The 21,990-nt window shown below is 50.0% G+C and overlaps 1 protein-coding gene across 1 annotated transcript in view; it reads left to right on the top strand.

Moving 5' to 3' along the window:
- The first annotated feature begins 1,660 nt into the window (after window positions 1-1,660).
- OLFML2B (olfactomedin like 2B) overlaps window positions 1,661-21,990 on the top strand; it is a 39,142-nt gene continuing 18,812 nt past the window's right edge. Inside the window, exons 1-4 of the mRNA XM_045547210.1 lie at window positions 1,661-2,271; window positions 4,642-4,905; window positions 6,816-6,923; window positions 18,249-18,425. Coding sequence (XP_045403166.1) covers window positions 2,098-2,271; window positions 4,642-4,905; window positions 6,816-6,923; window positions 18,249-18,425 — 723 coding nt within the window. The 5' untranslated portion in view covers window positions 1,661-2,097. The remainder of the gene's footprint in view (window positions 2,272-4,641; window positions 4,906-6,815; window positions 6,924-18,248; window positions 18,426-21,990) is intronic.

The raw sequence follows: 21,990 nt of genomic DNA, 5'->3' as shown, positions 1-21,990 counted from the left end.
AAGACATACGTGGTACTATGGGATCATGTAATAGAGAAATTGCCCTGGGAGTGGAGTCACGGAAGGTGTTTCTCTGAGACATGAACACCAGTCTGAAATCTTGAAATCTGAATATGCATTCAGGCTGATGTCTCTGCCCAGAATGGCCTCTCTCTCAGCTACATCTTGTTGCCTTATCTACCGCCTTATTGAAACCTCCCCAATCATCCCAGGAATCTTCAGTATTACTCTTTCAGGAAATCTGTACTGACCTTTGCACTAGAAGTGACCTATTCCTTCTTTAAGGCCCATCCAGCACGCTCTTACTCTGCCTTGGACTGCTCTTCCGGCTTACCTCCTCCCTCCCACCCCACTCCTTCTGCAAGACATAGGCTATCTCATCTTCCCATTAGATGTCCAGCAACCCAGCTTGTTGCCTTGCACTTAGTCAACATTCAATACTTATTTTCATTAAATTTTAAAACTACATTTTATAGATGTTTACCTCCATCTAGTTTCAGAAAAGATTTGATAGCTTACATAGAGGGGTGTGTGTGTGACATTCCCACAAACCCAGACACCGGAACCTTGGCCTTTTGTCCTTCACTGAGTTTTTTTTAAAAGATTAAAATATATCAATAAGTTATTATATTTCTGTCAACTGTCATTTATATGAGCTGAAGTCTCTTTAGTTTATTACTTAGGTTATTACAAACCTTATTTCTTAGTGTAAGGAGTAAGGTGCTTGAATTTCCCCAAAATGCATAACTTTCACGTCTTTGAGGGGGTCTGGTTCTCTTCAATATGCAGGGTGACAGTCTCCCACAAGGCATAGTGCCCCTTCCTTAAAGTCACACATTGTTAATCTTCGTAATACGTTGATAAAAGGGACACTAATTAAGGGACATAGTAACATAATCTCACACTATTGAAAATGGATCCCCTCTTAGAGAAAATCTGGTAACAGAGACCGGAGACTTGTCCCAAACCACAAAGATAGGAAGAGCTGTCCCCTCTGGCAACCATTTGATTCTCAGGGAGTAGCTTTCTCCACCTGGACACGCAGAGTGTCAGAGAATCACAGTCACTCTCCTTCCTTTTACATCTACACGACTCAGGACACACTCCAGCAGGGAGTTCAGTAGTTATCCTCTGGGTGGAGTTGTTACCAGGTTCTAAAGCTGTGGCAGGCAAGCGAATACCAATGGCGCTAAGTTCAAAGATGCCAGAGCTCTCGCCCAAAGTTAAGTCAGAGAAAGGAAACGCCCAAGAAAAGCAAACGCGCCTCTCTCCTGCCCCAGGTGGGATGAAGAGAGGATGCCGAGAATCCCTACCGGCTCGGCCGTGGAGCGAGCGCTCGGTGCCTGCCTCCCAAGCCGGAGGCAACCCGCTCTTCTCGGCGAGAATGGGCACAAGGGACCCCGAAACTGCAGGGAGCCCGCTCGGGGTAACTACTCCCCCCTCATCATTTGTGGTCAGAGGAAAGGAAAGGAGCGCCCTTTCGCGTCACCCCTCGCCGGGCGCGGCAGCCGAGCGGGAGCGGGGGCGGGGTCGGCCGGGCGCCCCTCCGCCCGGGCGCCGTGCGCTTCCCGGTCCTCCTCCTCCGCGCCGTCACTGGCTGCATCTCAGCGGCCCGGCACAATAGAGGCTCCGCCCTCCCTCCGCGCGAGCTCGCCGCGGCCCCTCGCCCAGCCGCCCGCGCCGCCGCCGCCGCCTGCCCAGCGCCGGTGCCCGGTGCCCGTGCGCCCCAGGGCCCCGCCGCCCGCGCCGGCGCGCACTGCCGCCGTCTGCCGGGACGCCTTCCTTCCACCTGAGCCCTCCCCAGCGGGCGACGCGAGCAGCTAGCTGGAGCCGCCCCCACCACCCCATCACCCCGTCTTCCCAGTGCCCCATCCTCCCCTGGGGCTGCCAGTTCAAGGCTGCTCGCGTCGGGAAGGAGATGCCCAGGGTCTCTGGGACCCAGCCTCTTGCCCCGTTTAGCCGCACCCATCCTTAGAAGGCTCTCCGAGCGGCCAGTCTCGGGCTCCACCCAAGACACCCTCTCGCCTCAATCCTTGCCAAGACCTCCGACCCCAGCCATTCTCTGAAGGGGCCGAGGACCCTCTTGTCGCATCCCTCATGGCCAAGCCTCTGGTTCTGGTTCTCTGCTTTGCTCTGGTTGTGACTCCAGGCTGGGCGTCCAGCACTTCCCCTCCAGGGACAAGCGAGCCCCCCGATGTGCAGACGGTGGCGCCTACCGAGGATGAGACTCTGCAAAACGAGGCGGACAACCAGGAGAACGTTTTATCTCAGGTAGGATGCCAGTCCCATGACCACCCCTCTTGTCCCGGATGGCAGCAAGAGCCAGAGGCAGTCCTTGCTGAAGCATTTGGGGGCAGCTGTTTTTCCTTCCATTACCAATAGGGAAGGGCATTTGCTTTTCATTTACCAGAATATTATCTTAAAGAAAGGACATGGTCCTCCTCTCAAAATCATGGGGTCTTTCAAGGTTACCAAATCAGGAGAAAAGACAGGAGATGGAAGGGAAGACTCCACACAACTGCTTGAGAAGAAAGAAAAAGAATTTTTTTTTTTTTGGTTTCAAGGTTGTGAAAAGTATCTCTTGTCTGTGTGGCTGTTTGTCAGAGTTGGAATGTGAAAACAGGCGGGTATGTTGGACGGGAGGCAGATGGTGCAACCCATGGGGAGATATTTTATGGCAGAGGGTGAGACACCCAGGCAGAAGCATGGGGTGTGGACAAAACAGCAACTTGTGTGATGAATGCAAGGTGACCCCCAAATAGAGGGGTGATGACAAGACCCAGTGTGCTGGGAGGGTAGAATGGACATGCAGGTCTGGGCAGCTTTGGCAGACTGTCAGAATGACTCAATTTTCAAAACACCCTGATCCCCATTGTACGGAGAGGGGCCATAGGCTAAAGAGTGCTAGAGGTGGGTAGAGCCAGGCCTCTGGCAGTCCTCAGCCCACCTCTCATGACTGTGAGGGATGTTTCTCTCTGGAGTGTTTGTTTCGTGCTCTCCAGAGTCAGCACAATGATGTGCAGTGGGTGTCACCATAACCCTCAGGATGAGGGATGTGCGACAAAGGATCCCTACAGCACAGCCTGTACCTCCACTAAGCCCTAGGACTGGGTCCTGTCTCCTTTCTGTAGGGAGAATGATCAACTCCGCTTTGGGATTTATGAAATACTCGTCTCCTCACTCTTCCTGTAATAATAATGCTAAATATGCCCTATGCCCACCCATAACCTCACACTGACCCCTAAATCAAAAGACATAAAAATCTGTCACATTGGGGCTCTGGAAAACCATCAACAAAAGCTTTCCTGAAACTTGAGCCTCCTGAAAGGAAGGAATCCACCCAGGGTTCTCAGAGCAGGGTTATGTAGGAATCTAGGCAGAGTTTCAGAGAGTAGACAGCCACAATTTACTGTTAGCCTGTAAAGAACAGCCGCTTAAGTCACTCTGAACTACACCTTCTTCTTCCACCGATCCATTCTGTATTTGACAATGGTCCTAAAGCAAATTTTAGTGTTAGAAGAAACCCAACCTTTGCAAGGAAAACATTACAAGCCTTCTTTCCCCCTAGACAGCATCCCAAGGAACATTTCCACTCAAACCAGCTCAGTGCCTGCCGGTCAGGATCATTAGTCAGGTGAAGGGAACCTTCCTGCCTGCCTAGGAAGAGAGCCCTGGCTTTGGGGATTTAGGGCCTGTTGGAGAGGACCTGGGGGGGAGCCTTTTCCCAGCAAGTGCCCAGGGTTAGTGGCTCCAGCAAGTCTGCTAGTTCGTGTTTTCCTGCCTGGGGAGGCTGGCAGGGGCAAGTATTCAGCAGAAAATGTTTAGCATTATGGAAGCAGCAGGTGCTGCCAGTTTGCTCTCCTGGGTTTGGCCTGGAGTTGGGATTCAGGAGCTGTTATAGGAGCCAAATGAACCGTTATGCTGAAAAAACCTTACTGACTTCCGGACCTGTCTCTCTACTCCCAACTCCGTTTCTCCAAGTCTAACCCATCCTTCAAGGCCCAGATCAAATACCTCTTCCTCGAACAAGTCTTCCCTGGTTCCCAGTTGGAGCAACTCTTAGCTCCCAGTGCATTTTGTCTCTGCCTCTTCAGGGGCACTTATCACTCTTTGCTCTGTGTGACTGCCGTGTGCATGCCTTCTGCACTGTAGGGTCCTTGAGAGCGGGCTCTCTGGCCCCTCTCTTAACCTCTCACAGCACCTCCCAGTCCTGATAGGCACTCCACACATGTTGAATGAATGAATGAGTAGAGAAGCCATAGTCTGAAAACTTCCAATCACTCCTTCAACCCCTTCTTTTCCTTGTCTCATCTAAATGTGGATTCTAGCTGAAGGCAAGGGCTATTGGAAGAATGATTGGGCTCATCTGTTTTTTTCCTTTAAATGATGAAAGGCTGAGGCCCCCTGAGAAAATACAGCTTTCTAAGACAAACGAAGACGGCTGAACTCAGTGCCTTCAAGGAAACATCAGAGTCAGCAAATTGCAACTGGATGACCTGTTCGCTCCATGGTTCAGAGTTGTCTGAGGTCTCTGGCTAGTGCAGGACATTTGTCAAAGTAGGAGAGCCTCCTTCAGGAGCCCAGCTGATGCCTGTGTTTGAATGTCTCCAACCCATTCTGTGTGTGTGTGTGTGTGTCTAGCTGCTGGGGGACTATGACAAAGTCAAGGCCGTGTCTGAGGGCTCAGACTGTCAGTGCAAGTGCGTGGTGAGACCCCTGGGCCGAGACGCCTGCCAGAGGATCAACGCAGGGGCCTCCAGGAAGGAAGACTTCTACACAGTGGAAACCTTCACCTCGGGCTCGTCCTGCAAGTGTGCCTGTGTTGCGCCCCCGTCGGCCCTCAATCCCTGTGAGGGAGACTTCAGGCTCCAGAAGCTGCGGGAGGCAGATAGCCAGGACTTGAAGGTAGGAACTGGTGTGTAACAATGCCATGGATTGCCCCGTGAGGATACTTTGGGGGCCTGTGAGTCCCGCAGGGTCACTGATGGCTGTGGTAAGGCCTTTGGAGGAGGTCAGGCCCTGGTCCCTGGAGTTCTGTGTGTTCTACAAATTGGTCCTTTTCAGCCCTGGTGTCTGCGGGAGATGCTAAGGGCGAAGTGTGCCTGCTCCTCCTCATGGAGTCAGGGAGGCCGGGGCTGGGAGCAGCTGCCAGGCCCAGCTGGCCAAAAGAACTTGGCGTTCTCCAGGAAAATTGCTGCCACAACGGGCTGTCAGCCCCGCACACACCCTGAAGAGGCAAAAGACACACAGGAGGAGCGAGCCTTTTGGTCCTCAGCACAAGGGCTGGGGTAGCCCAAGGAAGGAGAGGCCTTGGGCCTGCTCTAGACTAGGTCATTGAACTATGATCCTGCGGTTGTGCTCCACGGGGTGGGGAAGCTCAGGCCTTACCTGGGCAGCCCCATGGGTTGGCTGCCTGCTTCATCTGATCTCGAACTTCCCCCTTCACTTGCAGTGTGGGTTAAGTGGGAGGAGCTTGGTTTTGCAGTCACATGGACTTGGGTTCAAGTCATTGCTGTGTGATCCTGCTTAAGTTATTGAACTTGTCTAATCTCAGTCTCCTTGAATAAAATGTGGGAATGTTAACATCTTGGGGTTGTGAAAATCGGTGAGATGACAACTATTGAGTACTTGGCACTCAATTAAGTAGATAAATGAGTGGACAGCCGTGTGAAGTGCTGCTGCTCTGCCTGGCACCCACTCAGTGACTGGCAGGCATTGATATCTCTTTAAGCACAGTCCTGTTTCCCGGTACAAGGAGAGTCCCAGGATCTAGCCACATTGCTCAGAGCTGCAGTTCTGCCATGAAACTACTTTCTGAACCAAGTGCCACCATCACCCAGTTATAGGATTGGACTATGGGGACTTCTGGAACAACATCAAGCAAAATTTCTGTTAGGGATCAGAAAATCACCACAGTACATACTGGCCGGCTTCCCTTCTGTGGCTCCTCTCCAGGATTCAGCTGTCTTCCTCCAGTGGGGAGGAAGGAGCTTGCTCGCAGATGAAGGAGAGGAATGGAGAGCAGAGGTTGCAAAAGTGTGGCCCAGCAAACTCTTCCAGGGACTGGTGCTTGGCAGGGAGGCTCTGTTTAAGCATCTCTCATCTGCCCCTCTGCCTGCACTCTGTATGCCTGCATGCCACCAGTCTTGGCCACCTTCCTCCCAGTGGCTGTGTACTGGCAGGAGGGGTAGCCTTGATAAAAACCAAGAAGGCAGGGAGCTCCATGGCAGCTTGCCACCTCAAAGATGGGCCACTAGGGCTCTTTTGCCCCAGGGCCAGTTTAGCTTTTTGTGTTGGTGCCTTTCAGGGCCTTTACTGGACAATGAAGTTGAGTGTCTCAGAAGCATATCCTCAAGACATTGATGTCTGTAGCCACTTTGTTGAGTATTTATGGAATAACAGTACCTGTATAAGCCAGGTGCTATCTTGGGAAATCAGAGATGAAGAAGACAGCCACTACTTTCAAGGGCTCACAGTCTAGTGGGAAAGATAGATGTGTATGCAACTGACAGATTTCATAAAAGGGGCGTAAACAGTTTGTGAAGATGTCTAAAGCTTGGGTTTACTTGTTCTTGAATGGTTCTCCCATTTTCTTATCCAAATATTCCAGAAGGCAAAATATGTAATACACTATTATGCTTGCTTTCGTCCCCTTCCCTCCCCCTACCGTACAAATGTGTTTCCGAGGGCCACCTCTCAATTCCTGGCTAGTGGCTGCCCCGTCAAGCCTCCAACATGGAGATCTGAAAGGAAACTTGTCCCCCTGTGGTCCGTCTTCCCCAGCCCTAGACTAACTCCTTGCCCTTTCTTCATAGCTCTCCACAATCATAGACATGCTGGAAGGAGCATTCTATGGCCTGGATCTCCTGAAGCTGCATTCGGTCACCACCAAACTGGTGGGGCGAGTGGATAGACTGGAAGAGGTAAGAAAGATTCTGGTTTCCATATCTTTCTCTTGATCAAGCCCAAAAGTATACCAAACTTCCCACAATATTTTTTCAGAAAGCACAAGCCCATTCTATTCTTTGAAAAGAAAAAATATATTTAAAACATTCATCCAAAATCATGCCAAATTGTTGGTGACAAAGAGAGTCAGTGAAATAGAAATGTAAATACTATACCTTCTTTTTTTCATCTATAAGACCCATGTAAACAAGTATTTCTATTTTTACTTTGACTTCTAGGAAACTCAGAGCTAAATGAAATGTAAAAGTACAATAAACATCTTACTTCTAGTTTTAAGGTGGAGTCATCTCCCACTTTGGTATATGGTTGCTAATTTCTTTAACTGTTCTAGTGCATGCCTCTGTGTGTGTGAACCCATCTCACATCCGTTTTAGAGAAAGAAGACATAAAAATGACTACCAATAATTAATATTCTCTACTGGGCATTCAGGCTGGTCACACCCGGGATGAATGGACCAGTAATGCAATTTTCATAGACAAAGACACCACATTATTCTGACTGGGTTCCAGAGGTACAGCCAATGCTGTGGTTTTCATCTAGTGGTGTGTGATGTGACGGCAGCTGGGAGCTGTTAGAGATACAACAATGATATTGACCGTGTTTTGTGGCTTCAATGCTTTAACATATGGATGAGAAATCATTTAGTCACCCAAAACGTAATGACCGTCCTTCAGCCTTATCAGTAAGCAGCTTTGTGGGTGTGTTTCATTGACTGGCCTCCAGTTCTTAGACTGATACTTGAAACAGTGACTCAAAGAGCTGCTACTTGCAGCAGAAATCTTTTTCTTTAATTTTTACTGTAAGTGGTAAACTTCATAACAGTCATCCTGTTACTGTGTCCTGTAAACTTATCAATGTTCTTCGTGAAAAAGTGGGCCCTTAGGGGGTCTACTGTGGAGGAGCTGAGGTTCTGTGATGGGTGATTAGTAGGCATAGGATGTAAACAGTAGTTTGTGGCAGAAGGGGCACCAGGCTAGGAGTCAGGACAGAATGAATGAATGACTCTTTGCTTGCTGCTGCCAAGCACCATGCCTTGCTTCCTCCATCTGTAGAAGTGGGACTGGAATCCTCCCTACCCTGTGTGATTGCTGAGCAGGTGAAAGGAGCGCTGATCATTATGAACATACTTTTAAATGTCTAAACTGGTACTTGGGTTCTGACCAAGGAGAGGGGAGACCAAGGGGGCAAACATTCCCATATTGTTTTGCCAAGAGAGCTGGCATAGAGGTGAGGAAACATTGCAGTTACCAGGATGGGTTTCAGCACACCCCTTCCACCCCTGAAAATGGTCACAGAAAGTGAACACCAGTTCCTTCCTCACCCACCCTTAGGCTTGGCTCCTTCAGTGCTGTGATGAGTTTTCTGAAGATGACCATGTGCTTTGGGAGGGTCAGAGCACATCAGTTACAAGGTCTGATGCAAGGGGTCGGGGCTCTGGAGCCTGAGCTTTGCAGACAGGTCAGGGTGGCCAACAGGACATCAGCCCCCTCCTCCCTGTCTGCCAAGGCTCTTCGAGGGCTTCCCTCCAAGAACTAGGCCACCAGGCATCTCAGGTCTCTCCTTCCCCAATGTTGACAGCCAGGATGATGAGAATGGGGTGGGTCAGCACCATCCTGCCACCAATGGGCTTCGTGCAGGCTTGGGATTCCACTTCCTGTCCAAAACCACTTCCCAGTTCTTTCAGATGCATTCGAAATGAATTAAACCAAGTTCATTACTGGAAAGGGCCTCTGTTTCCCTAGGTCCCCAGAACCATCCAAATGTACAATGCCCCTTTAATAAAAGGATTGTATTTCTATAGAAACAGGGATGACAGCCACCTCTTCTACTTTCACCTGACCTTGGCAGCCACATAGTTTTCATTCTGTCTGGAGAACACAGCCTGGGAAAGATAGCCCCAGAGTGAAAGTACAGTGCTCAGGAGGCCAAGGTCAGGGGCTCAGCCTGTGAGGCCAGTGGGCTGGGCTCTGTGCAAGGGCCAAAACCTGTTTCCATCTTTGCCCAGCAGCTGAGCCCTCCCTGCTAGCTAAGGGTAAGAGTGTGGGTGAATTTGGTACAATGCCACTACCCCAATAGGGTGGTATCTTCTGTGTAGTCACACAATAGCTGGGTTTTGCCCAAAAGCAATCTTAGTTACATCAATGAGAGTATGTATCTTTTCTCAAAACTGTGGTATGTTTAGTAAAAGTAGCAAAAATCGGACCTTTAATAATAATATTAATAACCCCTCATATTTGTATAGCATTTCATGTACATTTAGCCCGTTTGTTCCTATGAGCTAGGCAGGGTGAGATCTAAGGAAATTAGATGACTTGCCTAAGATTATGGTGCTAGAAAGTGTAGGGCCTTCTGGGTTTTGGTCCAGAGCTCTTTCTAATCAACCCTGTAAGTTTTTTCGAATCATTGCTGTCTGCTTTGCAGGCATCAGTTTTTCCTAATAGGAACTTTAAATGATAGCTCTTCCAAGGGAATTTCTAGGCAGAACTGTGACTGTATCCCATAGTCCCATTAAATAGGATGAAAGTTGAGTTAGGGAAGGTCCCACCCAGTGGGAGGTTTTCCAAAACCAGACAGTTCAAGGCAGTAGAGTGCTGTGGCGTGACAGTGGAGTCTTTGGATGGGTCCAAGCCCCTGGGCCCAAGGAGTGGTGCACTGTATTTTGGCTTGAGTTCATCTCAAGGCTCATGCCAGCTGACTGTCTGAAGTGTGCAGTAATCGAAAAGGCAAAATGTTGGATAAATGGAAAAAACACTCCTTCTCCTGCCTGGCTCTGCAGGAGGAATGGAAGTGAAATTCTGCTCCTGGTCCTTGAATATTCCTGAACCCCAAAGGGAGTTCTTTGGAGGTCAGACAAGACAAAAGGGGTCAGATTGGAGAGGCATTTTGCCCAGAGTGAGATGAGTGCTTGGCATGTGTATGGGATACAGCCGCAGTTCCACCTTGGGTATATAGGAGGATGCAGGAATGGAAACTTCATTTGCAGACGGAAGAGGAAGGAAGGAGAGAGAAACGGAATCTGAACTGTTCTAAGTCTCACCTCTTAGTAAAATCAGCTCTGGGAGCAGCCCTGCTTAGTGGAATGATTTTGGTTAAACTTTTGTTTTAAATCATGAAAAATAACACATGCATAGAAAAGTGCATAAACAATGAATGTACAGTTTAACACATTATTATATGGCTGGGCGCGGTGGCTCACGCCTGTAATCCTAGCACTCTGGGAGGCCGAGGCGGGTGGATCACTCGAGGTCAGGAGTTCGAGACCAGCCTGAGCAAGAGTGAGGTCCGTCTCTACTAAAAATAGAAAGAAATTATCTGGCCAACTAAAAATATATATAGAAAAAATTAGCCGGGCATGGTGGCGCATGCCTGTAGTCCCAGCTACCCGGGAGCCTGAGGCACTAGGATCGCTTGAGCCCAGGAGTTTGAGGTTGCTGTGAGCTAGGCTGATGCCACAGCACTCACTCTAGCCGGGCAGCAGAGTGAGACTCTGTCTCAAACAAAACACACAAAAAACACATTATTATAAAGCAAATACCCATGTAACCACCCCCTAGCTTGAGAAATAAAGCAATGTTAACACCACAAAATGCCCCCACATGCCCTCTCTCTTATTCATGCCCTCTCCCTGAAGGAAACCTCTCTCCAGACTTTTGTGTTAGTCATCTGCCTTGCTTTTCTTTATTTTTTCATCATCTAAGTATGTACCCCCAAATATAATAGTTTTGCGTGTTTTGAGCTTTAAATGCAAAGAATCCTACAGAATTTATGTGTGTGTGTGTGTGTGTGTGTGTGTGTGTGTTGGGCTTTTTTCACCCTTTATATTTTTAATATTTACCTATGTTGTTTTTGTGTCTTGTGGTTCATTCATTCTTATTGCTGTATATTCTATTGTATGAATATACCACAATTTATCTGTTCTACTGATGATGGTTATGTGGGTTGTTTGAAGTTTCTTAATTCATAATAATCCCATGAGGATCCCTATACACAAACATCCCTGTGCATGTACCCTGGTGCTCACATGTCTGCATTTCTATATGGTGTATAAGTAGGAATAGAATTAGTGGGTCATTAGTTATCTTCAATTTTAGGGGATATTGCCAAACTGTTTTTCCCAATTGGTAGTATAACTTTATACTCCTTACAGCAGGACATGGAAATTCCATGCTTATTATTGTCAGACTTTGTAATTTTTGTCAATTTGGAGGGTGTATCTTAGTAGGGCCATTTCACTATGTTCCAAAGTCTTAACTTCTAAAACATTTTCCTGTTTACCCAGGAGGAGGTCTGAAACCCCATGGACCAGTTTTAGAACTGCTCCAGGAAGAGGAAACACTTGAGGTGGTCAACAGTCCAAGGGTAGACCCTGGCTGGCCCTCTCCTGTGAGTGGCTGGGAAGGGGAAGGAAACAAGAGGTGTGGGTGTGTATTGGAGTTGGGGGTGAGTGGGCACATAGCTTAGGTGTCAGAGAAGGGAACTAGAAGTCTAGAAAGAAAACCTGGAGCTTCCAAAGGCAAAAGCAAGCCCTGTTCATGGCATATACACCTGGCAGTAGCACTGATTCAGCTAAAGACTTTCACCCCAACTCTGAGTGCACCCAGATACCTGAACATTCATAGGCTGCCCAAGCCTAAAAACAGTTTGTGAAGGTAGCAGGGCTAGAGGCATGGGGTACAACATTTAGTACCATATACTACTTCCAGGAGCAGATTTATTACTAAAGTGAAGAAAAAGACAAACATAGGGGCAGATCATTAAAATAATCTCTTCTAGTATCACAGCTTTAGTTGGATTAAGCCATTCCCATAAAAATTGCAAATTTTGTGAAGAAGTGCCCCACCCCCACTAAGCTGCAGGACACCTGTAAACGTTTATAAGTGCTTGATATGTGTATGACTGTGTACACATATGCCTTTGTATACGTGTGGGTGCATAGCCCGTGCTCTTAAAATAGCTGCGTGCCTGCAAGCTTTCTGTGGTGTGATTCCTATTGCCAAAGCCCTACTCCTTCTGCTGCGTGTGACTCTTCCCTTCCTTTTGGATCTACCTGCTGGAGTTCGCAAACCCTGTCTGTGAGCACAGATGAGCACCAGGGAACCTTGTGTGTCAGCTGAAGTCTTTTCTCATGATAAGGTTGCCTCTTAGGCAGATTTAAAGTCTACGATGGGTTTACCAGACCCAGAACTGGCCTGCTCCCCAAAATGTGCTGGCACAGGCATTGCTGAGGGCTTCTCCCCCACACCTAAAGATCTGGTGGCTTTTGCGTTTCTGGTCTCAAAGGCAAGATCAAAGGAGCATGCCTGACCCTGGGGGATATATGTTTTCACCAACTAATAGGAAAATGTAATTTTCATCTGTGCAGGCTTGGCAGTGAGTTAGGGGAGCTGTCCCTTTCCAAGTCTCCCCTTTCCTCCCACCCTCCTCTCCCACCAAGACACCCCAAGGACTCACCCCCTCTCCTGATCAAACCTGCTTTCTCAGAAGGGTTTGCTGTAAGTCATTTCCTCTTCACCTTACTCAAGTGCACCCTTGGAGAGGAGCATTGCTCATTAGTCTAACTACAGTGTCCTCAACTGTGAAAAGGCAGAGGGTCGAAGTTAATGTTTCCAAGATACATTTCAGCCCTAATGCTGTTTAATTCAATTTACATCTCTATGTGAGTTCAACCTCTCCTGGGGTTATGTATACTTCAAATCTAATTTGCCACTGTGGAATGTAAAATTTCTTCTTGGCTAAGAGGGCTTATGGTATACGAGTCAGCCCTCCATCTGCCAGACTAGGAACGGTTTGTAGCTGCCAGGTTTGAGGGAGTGCGTGGCTCTACTGGCTCTACGTTAAGGGGTATGGTTACCCCTAATATAGAAAGTCATGATCAGAGCCTGGGACCCTCTGCCCTTTACTTGCTTTGACTCTCCTTCCAGGCTCTGGCTTCTCATGGGCAAGCTGAGTCCCAGGTCCTAGCCAGCACCTGTTGTGGGATAGCTGCTCCCCAGCTGTTTGGTCGGGTGAGTGATTGAATGGGCAGCTGGTGGCTCTCTGAACCCAGGCCTGCCCGCCTGTCCCATCAGCTGTGGTCAGAGGGATTGGACTGAGGCCTGTCTGTCCTGCGTCAGGAGCACCGGCTGTTTCCAGCTGCTCTTCCCCCAGCTCTCTTACCAGAGGCTAGGGGACAGCTGTCGGCTGGGCTGACTGTCCCAAGCCATCTGGTCCTAGTTGTGTCCTGGTGGGCACAGAGGGGGAAGAGCAGGGTGAGCTGATGGAACTGCAAGCCCCCCCACCGTGAGGCCAGTTACCCTCACACTTGCTCCCTTCACTCACGAGAAACCACATCCCCTCTGTCCCCAGCCCTGTGCACACCCAGCTGCCTCAGGTGTGGCAGCATGAGCCTACTGCGTGATGTGGGGCCACGGTTTGGCCCACCTACAGTCTAGCTTCATTTCTTCCTACAGGTGTCCAGCGTGTCTCTCTGTAACACACCGGTCTGGGGTTCTTTTCTTCCTCCCTGCCCCAGCCACAACAAACCTTAGCTCCCCCTTCATTTTCCACCTGTGTATCTGCTGCTGCGATCCCAGCGGTCCCTCCCACTTCAGCCTCACCTCCATGCTTCAAGCCCAGTTTTGTGCTGGGCACTGTGCCCACATGCAGCCCCCCATTCATTCTCCACACCAAGCCTGGGTGAGGCAGGTGTCATCATTCCTTCTTTTTCCACCTGGGCCTAGAGAGGTTTCATCCTTTGCTTTGGCCATGGCTGGGTGTGGATTTCATACCTGGTCTCCAGAGCCAGCACCTTCTCCCATACACACCCTGCTCCTGGTTCTGGTTGGGAAAACAGGGCCACAGAGAACTGCCAGAGCTCTGCACCATGGTCATCTTTCCCCTGTCCCCAGTGGTTTTGGCTTAAGCCACTACACAGTCTCACCCAGGCACACACATACTTGTCCAAGGGCTGGACAAGGTCACGATACAGCTTGTACCCCCATGCCTGTCCCACCAGTCTGTACACCTGGTTGTCTTGGCCCTTCACAGCGCCTTGAAGACCAGCTGTGCTGACTGCCAGCTGTACCCCCAGCTCCACCTACATCTTGGCCCCCGTTGCCCAGGGACCCTGCCCAGTTTGCACCCTTCCTCCCCCTTATGTCTGTGCATCTGCCTGTAGTCAGCACTGGACACATGTCCCCAGTGGCAGTGCAGTGTGGGCTTGCTCTCAGCAAGTACCTTCTGGTGCCCAACCGCATGCCCCTCCAGTGTGTGGCATTGTTCTGTGAACCCCTTGCTGTCCCTTGACTGCCTGGCCCAAGGATTCATGACAGAGTTCCCAGATCTTTCATTGCCACAGTTGGCTGTGTCCAGCCTTCTGCCCTAGCCCTCTGTCTGCCTGTCATTCCTTCCCCTTCCCTTTGCTCCTCTTTGCAGCACCAGGAGCCCTGTCGGGGCCATGTGGGGCAGTCCCTCCTGCCAGATAGGCACGATTCCTCCTCTCCACCACACTGCCAGCACTGCTCACGAGCCAAGCTGCACAGACCATAAATGTCACGGTTGCAGCTGTCCCAGAGGGGAAGAGCCTGAGGCATGAGGTCATGGGGTTCACCCGTCTGCCACGGTAGGATTGAGAGCACCCTGCCTGGGCAACATCCCCTGCTTCTCCTGAATGTCCCACAAAAGAGCCTTGGTTTGAGGAATGCAGAGCCCCAGGAAGGAGTAGGGAGCTCTGTAAGGCCAGCACCCCCAGCTTGGAGGTGGCTGGGTGGGGGCAGCCACGGAAGGGCCACTACTGCTGCTGCTGCTGCTGCCCTTGGGAACACCAGCTGGCTCCGCCCCGCAGGCTGGCAGGGTGATGCCACCACCAGCCCGGTGTTTATTCAGGCGGCTGGCGGGCTTTGCCATTCCCGTGAGGGGAATAAACTATATTGCTCCTCTGGGTTCCAGGGCCAGGCTTGCCTCAAACCCTCCTCTGTGAACACCTAGAATGATGGCTCCTCCCTGAGACCAGAGAGGGGATTGGAGGTTATAAATCAGTGAGAAGCGGGGGGATGTCTAGGGGCCTAGAAACCTCAAGATCTGGGGGGGCAGGAACTACATCTCTAGGGCTGCCTCCATGCCTCACACCCGCTGCTTCGAGGGGTCTCAGGTATCAGGTGCGAAGCCATCTCGTCCACCCAGGGTTACCAGCACATTTAGTGGAGCCCTGGGGCTGTCACTGGGCAGCAGGTGTGGACACAGCCCAGGCCCCTCCTTAGGGAAACATATGGACCTGTATCTGTCATGTCCCCCGGCTGAGTTTCTTCACAGCCCTCTTCGCTGGCTGATGTTCTCTTGTTTATGTATTTGTCACTTGCATACTTCCCCTTGTGGCGGGGGTGATCTTTACCAGAGAAGGATCCTCATGATCTTGCTCACGCTTGACCCCTCGGTGCCAGCACTGAACACAGGAATGCCTTAACGAAGAGGTAGCACATCGAAATCCCCGACACTGCAGGACTGCACCACCTGTCTCAGATGTGAGAGCTACAGGAGGGGCAGGCACAGGTGCTCTCAGCAGGCGCTCATGGATTGCACCAATGCTTGAACCCCACTAAGGGACCGGGAGCTTTTCCTGTAGGCCCCGGCAAGAACTTGGCTCCCGTAAAACAGCCTCTCTCACACATTTCTGTCCCCATTTCAAGCAGCTATACCCGAAGCTTCCTCCATTTAGGGCAGCTCTTCTCAAAGTTTAATGTGTATGCAGAGGGCATGGGGATCTTGTCAAAATGTAGATTCCAATTCAGCAGGTCTGAGTGGGCCTGAGAATCTGCATTTCTTGTTTTTTTTCTTTTTGAGACAAGGTCTTTCTGTGTCACCTAGGTTAGAGTGCAATGGCGTCAGCCTAGCTCACTGCAACCTCAAACTCCTAGCTCACTGCAACCTCAAGCGATCCTACTGCCTGAGCTTCCCAAGTAGCTGGGACTACAGGCACACACCATCACGCCTGGCTAAATTTTCTATTTTTTGTAGAGTTGGGGGTCTCGCTCTTGTTCAGGCTGGTCTCGAACTCCTGGCCTCAAGCAATCCTCCTGCCTCAGCCTCCCCAAATGCTAGGATTACAGGCGTGAGCCACCATGCCTGGCCTGAGACTCCGCATTTCTAAGAAGCTTCTGCATGATGCTGATGCTGCTGGTCTCTGGACCACATTTTGCATAGTGAGGATTTATGGGAGTCCAGCATTTCTATATTTCTCAGCATATGCATGCCCTCTCACATATCCTGAAACCAAACTGCAGGTATCCTTGGCCTCTTTAACATACTTGGTGCTGCTGAGAGCTTCTGAGCGCCAGGACCCTCTCCTGGTGTTCTTTGTGATCCAGCAGGTGAACCAAAGAAGGTCAGGAGGCTGGGTGCTGACTCAGCTCTGACAATTTGTTTAACGACCGTGGGCAGATCACATCCTTACTCTGGACCTCAGTTTCCTCTCTGTGAAATGAAAGATTAGGCTTGAGTTCTGGGGTCCATTCTAGCCGTCACATCTATGAAAAATAGCAACCACTTAGTACAGTATGTTCCATGCATATCCATGTACATCAACTCATCTAATCCTCACTGTGACCCATAGGGAAAGTGCTAGTATTATCCCCATTTTACAGATGGGAAACTGAAGCAGAGGGAGTTTAAATCATTTGCCTGAGATCACGGACCTAGCAATAGTAGCACTGAGGTGTGGACCAGATTCCTCCAGAATCCATGCTCTTAACCATCGTACTTGGCCACCCTGGGAACCCCTGTCAGGAATAACTGCATACCTAGTAAGACCATTCATTCTGGGCATTCTTGAAACAAAACCTCTTTCTCATGGGCTTTAGCTCTCATGGCTAATTCTGTGCAATTTAGTGAGGCTGGCTTGGTCTAAGCCCCACAGAACACATTGAGCACTTCCAGAGCTGAAGATCCAGCATGCAATGAAATGCCATAAGAATGGCATGGCTGGTGAGTCTGGAGCCTGGTTAGTTTAACAAACACCTGCAGGGCTTCTCAGGGCGGCCCCTGTATGAGCCACTGGAGCCGCGGTGTCTGGGTGTCATGGTCTGCCTGGGTATGTACACATCCCCTGGCTCTGTGCCATGGTGGCTTCCCTTTAGGGCATTAAGAGCATCTTACCAGGCTGCGAGGCTGTGCCTGGCAACATCCGAGCTTTTACACTTCTCATGTCTGTTTGTTAAAGAAATATGGAAAGCAAACACATCCTCTACTTTACATGGTTGCTTCCTCTACCAACCTCATAAATGGGCCCCAGAGGAGAACATCACATTGAAAAATTTAAATGCTTATGGAAACTGCAGTATGAGGGCCAAAGTTGGATCTCAGTGTAGTCAAACCCCTCTAAAAATAACTAGAGGAGAAAGGGCATCTCTACGGCTTAACAGCTTTCCCGTGATGCAGATCCCACTCCGTGTTCATCTTTTCCAGGAAGCTGCCTCTGCCACTCTCCTGCTCTGAACCCACAGAACTTCACGTTTGGCACTTAGAGAACCAGGCGTGGTTGGACTCTCTGCACTTGCGGTTGCCATTTCCCCCTCCCCTCTCCCCACCCAAGACAAGACTCCAAGGGTATTTGGAGCCTTTCTTTCTGCCACGCTGCACTTAGACACCCAGGAGGTACTTAGCGGTGTAGGTAACCTTGATCCTTTCTGGTATGAGCCAGGTCTGGAACATGGGTAATTTGCCAAGTGGGGGGCATTTAGGGTTACTGTTTTTAGGGGTAAATAGGAAAGTTTGAAGCTGGCCTATCGATTTTCTATGTAAATGATGCTTTTAAAATTCTCTGGAATAATTTGTGCCCATTAGAAAAGCAGACTGATTAGATTTTTGGCCTCCACTTCTAAAATTGCTTAGAAAACCCTTCTTTTGTTAACTGAGTGGCCAGTTCACATGTATGGGGTGCAAGTGAATAAAGTTTTTTGTAATATTCTTCATCACTGGGTAAGGGTGGACTGTACACCCATGACAGAAAAAGAGCCAGGTGTCCTGGTGGCCCAGGGACATGCAGTGTTATTAGAAAAGCTATGGTAGTTTGGGCAGGATGTCCAGCAGTTGGACGCACTGGAGCTGGGCTGGCTTGGAAGTGCTGCCTGGGGCTCTGGCACGGGTCCTCCGCATGGGCTGGGCGTGCTCTCGAGCCCCTGTCACTTGCTGGACCATTTCTTAGCTTGTTGTGTCTCCATGCTCTGAGCAGAAAGCGGCTGCTAGCTACCTCCTGCTTGTCTTCAAAAAACCTTAATGGATCCTCTTTTTAAATGTTTTCTCTTCTCAGAAAGTTTCTAAAAACCTCACCGAGGAAAATGAGCAAATCAAAGAAGACATGGAAGAAATTCGAACTGAGATGAACAAACGAGGCAAAGAAAACTGCTCCGATAACATCCTAGACAGCATGCCAGACATCCGCTCGGCCCTGCAGAGGGACGCCGCAGCAGCCTACGCTCACCCAGAGGTACAGCCCCAGCTCCAGCCCCAGGGGCCTCTGAACACAGCCTGAGAATTGGGTACCAGCATCTCTCATTTGCACAGAACTTGTCAGGATCCAGTGCTTTCACAGTCGTGATCTCATTTCATCCATACACTCGTTCTGTAGGTTTGATAGGCAGGGGCTGGCCCCATTTTACTTATCATTGAAGCCAGGACTCCAACCTGGGTCCCCCTGAGTCCCAATCCCCATTCTCTCCATGCTATCCCATCCCACCTTTGTGAACATCCCCTGCATTTATAGGTGAGGAGGACACACATCCTGTTGTGGTCCTGGCTTATCTGGGACCGTGGTGTTTCACTCTTGCTATCCTGCCATGATGATTAATGTCCCAGTTTGGAAGCGACAAATTACATACCCCCCCCCCATTTATAAAAGAATTTGTAATTTACTACATGCTTTTATCACTATATCGTGTGGTTTTCACTAGAGCTCTGGAAAGCAGGCAGGGCAGAGATCAATATCCTTTTACAGATGAGGAAACAGATCCAGTAATGTGCATGGTCTCCCTGGTTCAGTCAGCGTGGTGGCAGAGGGTCTTAAACCCCTGTCTCTTCCCACCTACTTGTGTCCCTAGCACGAAGTTACCCGTGCATGAAATAGGATGCTGTTTAATGTGAGTTGAGTGATGCCAAAAGACCTACTTGCTTAAAAATGCCTCCCCTTTTGGTGCCTGTTTCTTTTGGCTCCAGTTACTACTAAGTTGTGTTTATGTGGTAATGGTCGAACATGTTACCATTTAATGTATTGGATTATTTACTGAATTGATGTCCAAGAAACAGTCATGAATTTGGGAGATAACCCAAACAAGTGGAAGAGGAAACAGGTAAATTTTGGTGGCAGGACTTGGACAGTCCTCCTAGCAAGTCAGGTCCAGACAAAGTATTCTAAAAGGGGTCCCTGGGCAGCCAGCATTCAGGAGAGGCCTTGCTTACATTTACGGGTTACCAAGTTTGGCGGTGGACGGCAGAGCTGTGGCACGCTGGTGTCCGGGGAGTGAGTTCCAGGTGGGCCATTGAGGGATGCCTTAGCCTCAGGGAGTTCTGGGTGTGGATTGAGCAGGGCCTGGGATAGCCAGAGCCTCTGAGCTGGTTTCTCTGTGTGCTGTGATGTGAAAAAAGTTGGGAAGCATTGCCAGGCAGGACTCAGTTGCCTGGGTCAGTAAGAACTGGGGTCAGAGAGGAAAGAAGGCTGAGCATGTGGGCTTGGAACTCGAGGAGGGAAGTTCATCAGCGTGGTGCCAGGCAGCAGCACCTGTGGGTCTGGGAGACTTGGACACATGTGTCCCAAAGACTGGGAAGCAGGCAGGTTAGGGCTTTTGAAGCAACAACAAGCCCTGAAAAGAGTATGGTGCCTGCACCCTCCCCAATGTGAAACTCAAAATAAAAACAATTCTAAACCATAAAATGAGTTATAAGGAAGGCCAATAATTTTCTGGCTTTGCCCATGATGACTACTTTGACGCTTTTTTTGAAGTATCATATTCCTTCAAAAATTATTTTTATTCTCATTTTTGGGTGTCCCTGACATGCTGGCTACTGAGCGTGTGTTTAGCAGGCATGGTGGGCCATCCCTGAGTCTGAGCTCATAAACCAAAGAACCAGAGGACATAAACCAAACAGCCAGAGGAAGGGAACTTGCAGCCACCCGCTTGTCATACCTGGGGCCCAGGGTCTCTCATCTCATCCCATCTGGCACCCTCAGCTGGCCTGGCTGCCCAGTGGAGCCAGGTATTCTTTGTCCTCCCTGGCTTCCAGTTTCCCAGTCCACTGAGCTGAAGAATGCATCTGTTGTCTTTTTTTTTTTTTTTTTTGAGACAGAGTCTTGCTGTGTTGCCCGGGCTAGAGTGAGTGCCGTGGCGTCAGCCTAGCTCACAGCAACCTCAAACTCCTGGGCTTAAGCGATCCTACTGCCTCAGCCTCCTGAGTAGCTGGGACTACAGGCATGTGCCACCATGCCCGGCTGTATATATATTTTAGTTGGCCAGATAATTTCTTTCTATTTTTTAGTAGAGACGGGGTCTCGCTCTTGCTGAGGCTGGTCTCAAACTCCTGACCTCGAGCAATCCACCCGCCTCGGCCTCCCAGAGTGCTAGGATTACAGGCGTGAGCCACCGCGCCCGGCCCATCTGTTGTCTTGATGACACATTATGTGGTGTGTTCAGGAACCCAGCTCAGATTTCCTGAGGGCAAACAGCAAACCAAATCAAACACACCAAACTCTTTTTCTCCTTGCTCATCAGAGTCCCTCCCCCACCCCAATCCCCATTCATCACACTGCTGAAGTTAGCACAATCCACCCAAACCAGGGTGGCGGGGCAGAGAGGGGGCATGGGGAAGGAGATCCAAACGTAGCATCTTCTCTCCCTCTTCGTCCCTCTCTTTAGTGAACCCTGTATGGAAAAGGGGGTGAGTGGAGCATTGGGTTTGGTTGTTTATTTGCAGGTTCTGGTAGATGATGCCAGGGGTTTCTTGGAATGGTGAGTGGTAATTTGCCGGAGGCCTCTCTCCAAGATGGTCCTTGTCTGGGGGGTTGGCAGGGGGGTCTGGGGGCTGGGCTGGGAGTGGGAACATTTGATGCCAGGAGTTGAAGTCATACAACAGACTCTTGGATTAACAGGGAGAGGAAATCAAAGCTTGGTGGGGACTGCTGCCGCCCAGTGCAGCCTGTCGCCAGTGAATCCAAGGAAATTATATGTTCTCTGGCAAGGGCTGCCCATGGTCTTGCTCCATCTCCTTGGCTAGAAGAAAAAACTGCAGTTCCCACCCTTCCCTGAGAGCCTGGAATTAAAGACAGCTCCTGGGGCTTGCCACGAAGAAATGACAACCTGCTTTTGCAATGCGGAGGGAAACCGGGGTCCGGCAATTAGACGCCCCTCAGCGTCTGAGTCAAGGGCTGCGGCCAGGGCCTGCTTGACAGCCTCCCAGCACCCCTTTCCAGTGAGAAATGAGGGATCTCCCAAGTCTTCTGGGCAGTAGCCAGACCACAGCCCTGAGGACTTCGGGATATAGGCGAGCTTTTGGATGATAGACGAGTTAGTCCTGTGGTCGCAGCTGTGGGCAGTGTGGCTTAACGTAAGGAAGAGCCGGGCTCTGAAGGTGGGCAGCCCGGGGCCTACTTAATAAGTGCCCTTCTTAGCTGCTTGATTGATTTTCAACCAAATTGCACAGTGACCCCAAGACTCTGTTTCCTCATCTGTAAAATGTGGGTAACAATATCTACCTTGGCCCTTTGTTGTCAGGGTTAAAAATAATATAAAGGGACATGGCCATAATAGGTTTTCACTAAAACATCATCCCCACCACCAGGAGTCCCCTACACCCCGAGCTGAGTTGGCCTCACCAGCAAGAACAGGGAATGGAGGGAGTGGGGCTGCCCGGGCACAATGGGGCATATTGGCCTGTTTCTTCTGGGGAGCTCTCTGGCCCCCGCTGGGGGAGGTTGGCAGAAAGGTATCCCCTGCCTTCCAGTCACCACTGTGTGCTGGGGAGAGATGCATATTTAGGAACTGCCCTTATCAGTGGTGCCATCT

Source organism: Lemur catta, chromosome 3, assembly GCF_020740605.2.
Source record: "Lemur catta isolate mLemCat1 chromosome 3, mLemCat1.pri, whole genome shotgun sequence".
Classification (NCBI taxonomy): Eukaryota; Metazoa; Chordata; class Mammalia; order Primates; family Lemuridae; genus Lemur; species Lemur catta.
Note: the sequence above shows the minus strand (reverse complement) of the source record. Positions and strands in the feature narration are given on the sequence as shown.